The sequence below is a fragment of the Pygoscelis adeliae genome, unplaced genomic scaffold (genome assembly GCF_000699105.1).
Source record: "Pygoscelis adeliae isolate BGI_AS28 unplaced genomic scaffold, ASM69910v1 Scaffold168, whole genome shotgun sequence".
In the NCBI taxonomy this organism is placed as follows: Eukaryota; Metazoa; Chordata; class Aves; order Sphenisciformes; family Spheniscidae; genus Pygoscelis; species Pygoscelis adeliae.
The window spans coordinates 2634588-2645437 of NW_008825566.1; the positions used below are offsets into that span (position 1 = coordinate 2634588).

A 10850-nucleotide genomic window follows, 5' to 3' on the forward strand; every position below is an offset into this window, starting at 1 on the left:
TTGTGTAAAATCTGAATTAGGGAGATGAGACTTAAGTTGTGAGAAGGTTGTGAGGGCAGGGGAATTGGATGCGTTCTAGGACTAGAGGTGGAGGGCTTTGAATGGAAGAAGCTGGAAGGTGCCAGGGTGAGCGGTGTAAAGAGCAGTATTTGTACTTTGGAAGAATTGTTGGAGAAATACAGGGCTCCTGGGTGCCCTGTTGAGAAACAGGATACTTGGGGGAGGGAAAGGAAGACAGGCCATTCATCAGAATACGTTGGAGATGTAAGCTTCAGAACATAAGTAATCAGGAACACCTTTTGACATAATCGAGTTGTTTAAGAATATAGTGGAGCAGAGCGATAAGGAAAGGCTTGGTGGTAGGTGGTGGGTATAGGCAGAGAAACACAGAATCATTCAGATTGGAAGGAACCTCAGAGCCCAGCCTCTGGCTCAAGGCATGGTCACACTGAATTCAGATGAATTTTCCCTTGGGGCCTTGAAAACTCCAAGGATGGAAATTCCACAGCCTCTGTGGGCAACCCGTTCCAGTGCTTAATTATCTGCATGGCATAAAAATATTATTCTTGCATCCAGTTGGAACCTTACCTGTTTCCAGTAATCAGCACCGTCTCTGATGGCTCCAAATTCTTTGTAAGCTCCTGTTAAGTATGGGAAGCTGCTATTAGGTGGCCATCTGTCCCTCCCTCCACCTTTTGCTTTTCCAGGCTGAGCAATAGTGTACGTGATTACAGAAATATTTATAGTTGTTCATGCGCTAAATTATTCTGAGGTCATTAAACTTGCTCCTTTTTCTGTTTTAGAGAGAGTAATGTCTGTGACATAAATCCTGTACACTTCTTGTTTGCTATGGGGACAGTTGAGGTAAATGTTTGCATTCCTTTTATAAAATGGGCAGTAGTGTTTGTTTCTTTTTTATATTAGTTTGCATGAGGATAAGAAGAAATCATGACAGGAACCTAATTAATTAATTTGATCTCATTTGCTATGTTAAGTATAGATCTGTTAAACAAGATTACTTTTTAGAGCATAGCGCAGATATAATTTCTGAGCTACCTTGGTTGCTGAGATGCTTGGGATTTTGCAGATGGGAGAGAAAATAATATTATATTGCTTTACAGTATAGCCATCTGGAGAAACTAGCTAGTATGTGTACCCTATTAATCTTCAGAAATTTAGCATTAATGATTTTCATTCAGATCACAATTTTAAAAAATATAAATGAAATGTGTGGAGCTTGTATGCCATTATTAGAACAACTCATATCAACCTAGGAAATTTGATTAATTACTCATAGATGAATTAATTCATAATTTTATTTAATCATTTTCAGAGTACCAGACATGTTGCATAAGCTTGAAACTTATTTTCTAAACTTTTTAGGGTAAAGTGGAATGCTGGGATCCTAGAACTAGAAATCGAGTTGGGCTGTTGGACTGTGCCTTAAGCAGTGTGACAGCAGACACAGAGTGAGTAAAGGCTACCTTTTCAAAGTGTGTTCTTTTGGGTTTTTTCAGAAGTTTTGCTGTTAGAAACAAATCCCACTTTGCATTAAAATGACCTGCCCGTGGTCTTCTCATTGCTAATGTGAATAAAGGGTTTTCTTAGTCATAGAGGAGTCTCTTAGTTATTGGTCTGAGTAGTAGTGGCTAATTTTGTATACTACCACAAGTTATGAATGTAAGCAATACAACTTTTTGAAGTAGTATTTGAGTGATATCTGTAAATTAATTTACATGAATTATCTTAGCTCTTTTTAACATTGAAAAAATTATTTGCAGCCTTTATTGAAAGAATGTCTAACTACAAGCATTGTGCTTTGCAGGATAGATGGTTTACCATCCATTTCAGCACTGAAATTTGATGGGGCTTTGAATATGGCTGTTGGAACATCTACTGGGCAGGTAGACTTAACTTAATCTACAGTAGTTCTTAGGAGATCCTGTTCTTGCAGTTGCCAATCCAGGTCTATCATACATAGAGTGCACTTATTGTAATGTAAATATATATTAATAGAAGTATTTATAAGAGCATAAATTACATGTATAGAGTAGTAATAATAATTCTTAAACTGCAAATTAATTTTGTCAAATGGTCTTGCTCTTCAGAGTACTGTAGGGACCACTTAAAATCATCACAACCTACATACTATGTAACTCCAAATTCTGCAGTTTTCTTATGACTTAAGAGTCAAGTATGTGGGGAAGTTGCTGCTTTTTGAGACTGTCAGTACCATCTCAATGCAACATATATGCTGTCCCTTATCTTGATGGTGGCTAACGAAGCAGAAGTGATTGTCTTTCAACTATTGTTTTTACTGTCTTATCTTTCCATAAGGGATCATTTAGATTCATTTATTCGTTGTTACCGTCATATTTGTAAAGTGGAGTATGGGGATTTTTTTCTGCCTTCATCAGTATTTTCGTGGATTTACAAAACTGTAGCTTGTTCAAGAGCAGATACGTATGTAAGAGTTGTATTTGTGATAATGTTAGTATGCATGTCAGGCAAGTTTTATTGGAGATTATATTTTTTTATTAAACTGATAATATTTTTTTCCCCAAAATTATTAGTATTCACACTTTGCGTGTGAAAGATTTAAGGTCCTTCTCAAGTTCCATAGGAAACTTTGGAGATAAAAATGCAGGTTTCTGGAAGGCAGGGCCTGTACTCTCTACTTCCCTTAAAATAAAAAATTACATTCTGTGGTGTTTCAATGAGTGAAAGTGATACTCACTGAATGTGGGAGGGAGTCTGAAAATTTAAATCGTGTAAGAACAGCACAAGAATCTGAAAGTGAACTATTAGTAATTAAGAAACACTAAGAGCCTTGAAAACGGTTCATTTTTTCAATAGAAATTAAAAAGACCTTAGAAAGATGGTGATTCTTAAATTTTCTCTAAGAATGCTTCAGTCTAGAAAAATTGAGGTTAAAATATATTGTCAGAATAAACTGGGCTCATTTAATAATCTGTTTTCAGAATTTAAAATTACTTCTTTTACGTAAATCCTGTCCATGTATTTAAGTAAAAAATCTTAAGTTTAGTTAAATCTTTAGTGAAGATCTGGTGTGAGTGACTTCCTCTTGATCTTACAATATTGTAAGTTCAATGTGTCTCTTATTCTTCAAGGTTTTATTATATGATCTTCGGTCTAGTAATCCATTAATAGTCAAAGATCACCACTATGGCCTGCCTATTAAGTCAATTCAGTTTCAGCGTCAGTTGGATTTAATTATCTCTGCAGATTCTCGAATCATAAAAATGTGGAACAAAGATACGGTAAGTGTTTTTATGTCGCTGCATTCAGATTTTTTTTGATTCTTCTTTTTTGTTTTTCCATGCAGCTTGAATAATAAAGCTGAAATTCAGTGTAGGAAGTTGGGTCTTTAATGTGTCCTAATTTACATAGCATTTTGTCCTGTCTGACTAAATAAACCAACATCTGGGAAGGTATTCAGCAGCCTGTCACGTATAAAGGTATAGTCTTAGGTATTTTTTTAGCTGTTTGTACATGTCTGCCTAAGATGCTTCTTTCAGCAGAAGGATTTAAACCTAAAAAGTAGTATCCTAGCCATTGCCCTGGTTTGTGTATTTCTCGCAGTGTGTTTGAACACATCCAGTTATGTGCCTTCATCAGAAGAAACATGGTCATTCCAATTCCCCGCTCAAAGAAGGGCTAACTTCAAAGGTAGATCAGTTAGTTTATGACCTATTAAAATCAGGGACTGCTTATTTTCACAGAAACTTATTTGGATATTGAAATAGATACTATGCCTAGATCCAAATAACAATGTGTACTGTGCTGTATTAATGAATTGTGTTGCAACAGGCAGCATCTCTATCCCTGCCTTTTGCACCTCTAAGTGAAGTTGAAATCTCTAAGTTTCTTAAGACTTTCTTTCATTATATGATGCTGTTCTTTTTCTTATCTTTCTGTCAATGCAGCTTGCACAAAATATGCTACCCCATAGATTCATAGTAATACTACTATGGTAGTAGCTTGGTTCTGTTTGAGGGGCTATCTTTATTCATTGTATTCCTTCTAAAAAACATGCTCCATCTATGCTTTTCTAGTTTTATAATGAAACATATCGAGCAGTTACAGTAGTTTAGAGGCACTTTTTTCTGACTATTTCAGGCAGTCATTTCTCCATTGTTGTGCTGCTTCATGAACTTTCAACAGCCTCTTTTATTTTTTTTCTGTGATCGCAAGCAGTTTTTTGTAAGCTCCTCTGCAGTTACTTTTTATTGTTTAAAAGAGCAAATAAATTATTGGTTATTATTTAAAACATCTGCAGTGGCCTCTCTCCATTTTTCCTAGATATATATGTATTTCCCTCATTGAGAATGAAACACTGTAGGGTTTGTCAGGTGGCCTCTGCTGTGGGAAAAGGGAGGGTTTCTTACTGCTGGAAGGCAAAGATAGCTTTGGACTCTTTCCTAGAGTATGTTCCAGCTGGCTCCACCTCTCCCAGATGTTGGTTCCTGACTATCTCTGGCTGGGAACCAACTGCAGAGGCAGACTGCGGGGTGGAGAGCATATGGCTTTGATACCAGAATAGCCCCATGCTGAGACGTGCCTTGGGGTGGGGAGCATGAGGCTTTTGTCTGCTAAGACCGGGGTGGGGGAGGACTCTTATTAATCATCGGGGAGAGACCAGAGGTGGGTGGGGTAACAGCGTGTAACTGGGAGGGAAAGGAAGGGCCCAGAAAGGTAGGTGGGATTGCTGCAGGGAAAGAAAAAAGAGGAATAGGATCAAAATTTGCTCTGTTCCTGTCCCTCGTTTAGAACCGTGTAGGCATGTACTCTCATGCTTCAGATTCTGTGGCCCAGTTCTTAGAGACTCTTCCTTTACTGGCTGTCTTGTGTGTTGGCTTATAAGAGCACCTGTATTTTGTCTGGGTTTTTCAGACTCTGTTCCAGTTCTTATTCTTTTTTTGAGAATGTTGTTTCCTGCTTTTACCTTTTTCTTAAATAACCTTTATAATTTCAGTTCTGATCTAAGCTAGATACCACTGGATGCTTTTACTACTTTTATATTTAGGCCTCTTTTAATACTGAGTTTATAAATTATAGACAAAGTGCTGAGCTATATTTCATTTTATGTAGACTTGAGCGGGGTGAAGGAACTAAGCTCCAGAATCAAATTCCACTCCTGATCCATCATTTCAGCTAACGATGCTTACCAAAATAAAATGATTTAAAACTACCACATTCAGACTTGAACAAAAGGAGGGTTACGCTGGCGATGTGCCAGGAACTTATGGACCTCGTCCCCCCTTTTGCATAAAATAAAATAAAGCAGATCTGACACACGTATTTTCAACACAGAAGTATGAGCTGAGAAATTAGAAGTGCCACAATTAGAAGACATTGCTGTGTCTTCGATAACCAGTAGGCTACACTTCCTTACAAGAGACTGGATCAGAGACAAAATACAATATTGAGTTCCTTGTGTTATGCTCAGATACTTTAATAACATTTTATTGTTCTGCAGAATCTGTTCCATCTTTATTCCATCATATTTCTTTGCTCCTATAATGGCTATTTTTAGTTTAGATTTACTAAATTTAATAATATTGTTTGGAGTTTTTTATAATATATTTTCTTCCTACATTTTCAGGGGAAGATATTTACTTCGATGGAGCCAGAATATGATATCAATGATGTCTGCCTGTATCCAAATTCAGGTGTGTTAGATATATTAATGTCTTAGTAAGGTCAAAAGGGAGAGCTTGTGTTAACCCAAGCTGTGGTCTTTTTTTCTTTTTAAGTGATACAAATTAGGTTCACTTTCCTCCTTATGACAGAGCTAGGAAAAAATGGTTACTTGTCCGTTAGTGTCATTGTTTCCTCTGCATCTGTATTAAATCGGAGCCTCTTTGCAGTTAGGAGCTGCTGTGCTGTCTATTGAGTGATTGACCTCTGTTGCCCTTTCAAATATCTGAAGTGTTTCATTTCATACGAATAGGAATTTTGGCCTTTTGTCTTGGCTAAGTCCCAGATGAATTAGGGCTTGCTTTCTAGAGCTGGGAAAAATCTCTTTACAGCAAGTTTACAAATTTTTACAAGTGTTTACAACTATTTGATCTTTCCTTGTTTTAGATATAGCACTTATTGTGCCCTCCCTGAGATTGAATACTTTGGTTTTAAGAGTAGATTCCTAAGTGCACAGATTTGCATGCTTTTTGTGACTGTTTTCAGATTTGCTGTGTCTCATAACATTATGTTTAGAGGGCAAAACTGAGGGTCGCTTTTAACCAAAGTTTCCAGATCCTACCTTAGGAGTAAAAATATTTTACAAAATGGTGCTTGTATGTGCACATGTGCTTTAGTTGTACCTCAGATTGCAACTGGCCTTAATTTTTCCTGCTTGATCTGAGTTGCTTAGTTCTTAACTAGTATGTGACACCTACTTCCTTTTTAGAAAGCAGTACTGAAAAAGATTAAATAAAAATTAGGGCCACTGGGATGACACAGGACAAAATTCTTGATCCAGAGAATGCCTATGTTGCAAACTCTGCTATTATCTTCATTTTAGAAAGAGGTAGCAGTGAAGACAGAGCGACTTGGACTTTGATTCATACTAGCAGCTCAAATTCAAGATTGTAGATAAGTGAGTTTGAGATTTCTAGCGAGTTAAAACTTGTCTTTTCTGCCAACTTCAGTTAAGAATGTGTCTTTTTTTTTTTTTTTTTTTGTAAGATGAGCACTTAAATACTGATCCCTACTGAGATGGTGAGCATTTTTGACCTCATGCAGCAGCAAAGCCGTAATGGTCTGCAGGACCTTGCTGATGAAAATACTCACTCGCTTCCATGCTGCTCAGGTTTAGCCCTCTCTGAAACAGACTGCTGTTTCACTACTTAGGAATTCGGCTAGGTTTTTCTGAGCCCTCAAAAAGGCATCAATACCATTTTTGTCTTCCTTATATTTGTTTTTCCCAGATCAAAGTGCCAGAAATAATGTAAGCAAAGAATTGAAGCCTGCCAAAACAGGGACTTTATGGCACGGTGCTGAGGGTACATCTCGTGTGCTCTGGTTGTATGTATGAGTTCCTTTTGGGATATTTGAGAATAACTGTGTAGTAGAAGTGTGGACTGTGCAACATGGAAGTAGACAAACCCGGTCTTCTCTCATCCATAGTGAGAGAGAGGTCATTGGAGTGAATTATCTTTAGCATTTCATCCAGGTTTCACCTTTGATGAGCTTATTGATTTTATCTGAAAGAGAACCCAGGAGTGAATTAACATCCATGCAGCATTGATAATTAGGGGCTCATGACAGGGAGTGAAACAGAAGTAAGTTATTTGACAATGTAGAATCTTAGTGTAATTTAGGTTGGAAGGAACCTCTGCGGGTCGTGTATTTCCTGCTCAAAGCAGGGCCGAACTTGAAGTTAGATCCAACTTCAAAGAGTTGGAGGTTGCTCAGGTCATAACCAGTCGAATTTGAATATCTACAAGGATGGACGTTACTCAGCTGGACACTCTATAGCCTCTGTGGTACGTAGACATGCCTCAAGTGCTTTTTCAGAAATGACTTTCATGAGGCTCTGCAGGAAGAATTTTGTAGCACGAAGAACTGAATGCACACACCTCCCTAACGTTGCTTATTGGACATTACTTTCTCATGTGTCTGTGATCTAGATTGTGCATTCCAGTCTTGTGTCCCGCGTCTCCTCCTTAAGTCAGTTCCACTTTTCTTATTGTTCTTTCTTTGACCATGTCTGTTAGGGGAACAGGGTGATGTCTTTTGGTAAGAACTGTTGTGGGATGAAAACTAGGTTGTATTTTATAATCGTATGGAAGACAGAGGGGAAAAACTAGAACGTGTTGCAGTGAAAATTAAGAGACTTAAGGTAAGAGGTGGTGCATTGCATGTTTGTCTTAAATTCTGCAGCAACAGTATTTATGATGCCTAGCACCACCTCATGCTCATTCAGAATTTAAAGAATAATTATGTTTGAACATCTGAAAATAAGGAAATACTTTCAGTGACAGGAACTTGCAGTTGTGGAGAGCTGGAAATACAATATAATTTAAGTACCAGTATGACTATGGCTCAGTGCTCTCACTGGTGCCTCAGCATTCTCAGAGCACCCCTGGATGTTCGTGGAGCCAGCGTGGCACAGGAAGCCCAAGAGATACTTGCCTAGCTTGTGCTGTAACAGTTCGTGTGACACTGCTGCTCAGAAAGCCCATATCCTAATCTCACCCTTATGCTCTTACATTCGCTTAAAACAGCTTTGCAGTTCATCATTACATGGAAGGAAACGCTTTCATATTTTATGTCACTGATGTGGGTCAAAATTCAGAATTTGTTTCATACACTTACATGTTTTGTTACAAATTGAAGAGAACAATTTCAGAAATGTCATGAACCAGAAGTCATTGAATCTACATTTAGAATGCTTTTATTTGGGGAAAATTGTTGTCTAGTATGTCTAGATATTTTACTTTTCCGTTTTGTATTTATAATTTTATTACAATAGCTGTAATAAGTTTTGTTTTAAAACCACAGAAGGTAGCTGATACTTTGTATTAGTTGCAGCCCAGTTTTACATCAGTGTCTGCTGCATGTGCAGTAATGAAATAATTTTGACACTGCATTGTCACAATTATAAAAAAAGTAAAAAAAAAAAAATTGGAAAAGTGACATAAAAATAACATAAAACAGTATGAAATATTTATACTAGTGGATCAGTATAATGTGAATTATTCTTTTTCAATAGTTTTGTGGGAGGTTTTTTGTAGTTGTTTGGTTTTTTTGATTAAAGTATTTTACCAACCAGCTTCAGTACTACTACCTTTCATGGGAAGCAAACCCTTGTGTATCTTTGACCAAACTACATGATGACAAACTTTAGTGGATATCTTAAACTAGTTATGAATCTCTTTTCTCTGATCATACGTGCACAGAATGGGGCTAGGGGAAAAAAGGTTTAGCACTTACTGAGTAGCCTTGACTCAGCTTCCGTTAAGTTGTACAATATAAATGAAACTTAACAGCATCTTTGGTGTATAGAAAATTGTGCCTCATTTGTTTCGATTATTGTAAAATATGTTATTAAAAGTAAAAACATTTGCTTTTTCTAAAACTGCTTCTCCCATTTACTACTGCTTCATACTCACGTTTTCATTCCTTTAAACTGATGATACTGTATTGTAGACCACTTTCCAAAGATGGTCATATTAAAACCTTTTCTCTGAAAAAAGAGTTCTCATTTATTTCCCTTTTAAAATGATCAGACTAGGCTGCTGTGTAGTTTGTTAGGGTGTGGTCTCTCTTCCCATAAAAACTGGTTAAAACTAACAAGCTGAAACAATGAAAATGCGTGGAGTAGACTTCTCCTTTCATAGAGTTGTTCCTTTTTTTTTTTATTCTTTTATTTCCCCTGTAGTATACGCCCATGTACTGTTCCAAAGTCTATTTTTCCCTCCTTTAATTATTGGTGGAAGACTCTCAAAGAGGAGGTTTTCTCTTTACTGTCATTTTTGAAGCACCTGCAGAATTAATTTCTATCCTTTTATCTCTAGTGATTCATATTCAGTCAATGGAGAAATGCTTTGTCTCCTGAAATAGTAGTGAGCATGCTGATATGTTAAGGGAGCATGTAATCTATATGCTATAGTATATACATATAGTACATGATGTGTGTGTGTATACTATAAATTCTTGCTTTTTCCTTAAATTGTCTGCGAACCTTTCCAGGTATGGTATTTAGCCTCAGTTTGCTGACTAAGCTTTCACAAATTCCTTGCTCTGCCAGGAAAGCAAGCCCCTTTTTTTCTGACACTCTACGTCCAGCTGCATTGTGTATTTTTAATGAAAGGATTAGGTAGGAAGGATTACTCCACCCATGTTAATTGCGTTCCTCTAGTTGGGTGTAAATTATATTTCTACCCTCTGGGTGTGTAGTAATTGACATAATTATTCATAGTCTCAGTGGCATATGTTACAGTACTTTTAGATAGAATGTTATCTAACTTGATTGCTCTTTTCTTCTTCCTATTCCATGTCTTGTATTACCTGGTGATCAGCTACGTTGGGAAGACAAAATTGAGATAAACATAAAAGTATATGCCAAATGTCCTTATTACTCTCTTATGTAGAAGGAAATTGAGAGTATTCCTCGTGTTGAACTTAAATGAAGTCTTGTGGCAGTTGGAGATTGTTCCATGGATTTCAATATTTCTACAGTAGTCTTTTATATTCAGAGTATTTGCAACCCTTATTCATGGTGTTTCTCAGGTATATTCATAGGTATTTCAAATTTTACATTTGCCCCGGTTGGCTAATATCCCTAATATTACTGCATTTTAAGCCACAATATCCTGTCTCTCATTTTGTGTTGACAAGCTACTGTTGTGCTGATTTCCCAACATGAAATACGAATAAAGGTGTAAGCCATGTTGTGATTTATGACTGTGTTTAGACTATAGGTGTGTGTTTAAAAACAAAGCAAAACAAAAAAACCAAAACCCCCTTGTATTAATAATACAAGTTTATGCCCAAGGTAGGTTTTAAGTGCAATACTAACAGGATTTGTTCTAAACAGTATTATGGGATGAACTATTTAAATTTGTAATGAAAATTGGCAGCCTGCAGTTGTCAGGACTTAGTGTTGCTTGAAGTGGTGCTGAACAGTTGTTAAGATAGAGGATGAAAGGGGATGAATATGTAGGAAATGAAGCTTCGTTAATTGTGCTGCTATCAGACCTTTCTTTCCTTAGCATTTGATGCAACAATTCGCTATGTGTCCCAATTAGCTGTTCCGTTGCAGGCCAAGAATATGTACTGTATGAGCTACAGGTAATCTGCTTTCACCCCTCCTCCCCTGACCC

At 37.0% G+C, this 10850-nt stretch overlaps 1 protein-coding gene across 1 annotated transcript in view; it reads left to right on the plus strand.

Annotated features, from left to right (window-relative positions):
• Nucleotides 1-10850, plus strand: part of NOL10 (nucleolar protein 10) — a 55203-nt gene that overhangs the window by 10771 nt on the left and 33582 nt on the right. Inside the window, exons 8-12 of the mRNA XM_009332506.1 lie at nucleotides 804-864; nucleotides 1384-1469; nucleotides 1826-1904; nucleotides 3132-3281; nucleotides 5627-5693. Of these exons, the coding sequence (XP_009330781.1) occupies nucleotides 804-864; nucleotides 1384-1469; nucleotides 1826-1904; nucleotides 3132-3281; nucleotides 5627-5693 (443 nt within the window). The remainder of the gene's footprint in view (nucleotides 1-803; nucleotides 865-1383; nucleotides 1470-1825; nucleotides 1905-3131; nucleotides 3282-5626; nucleotides 5694-10850) is intronic.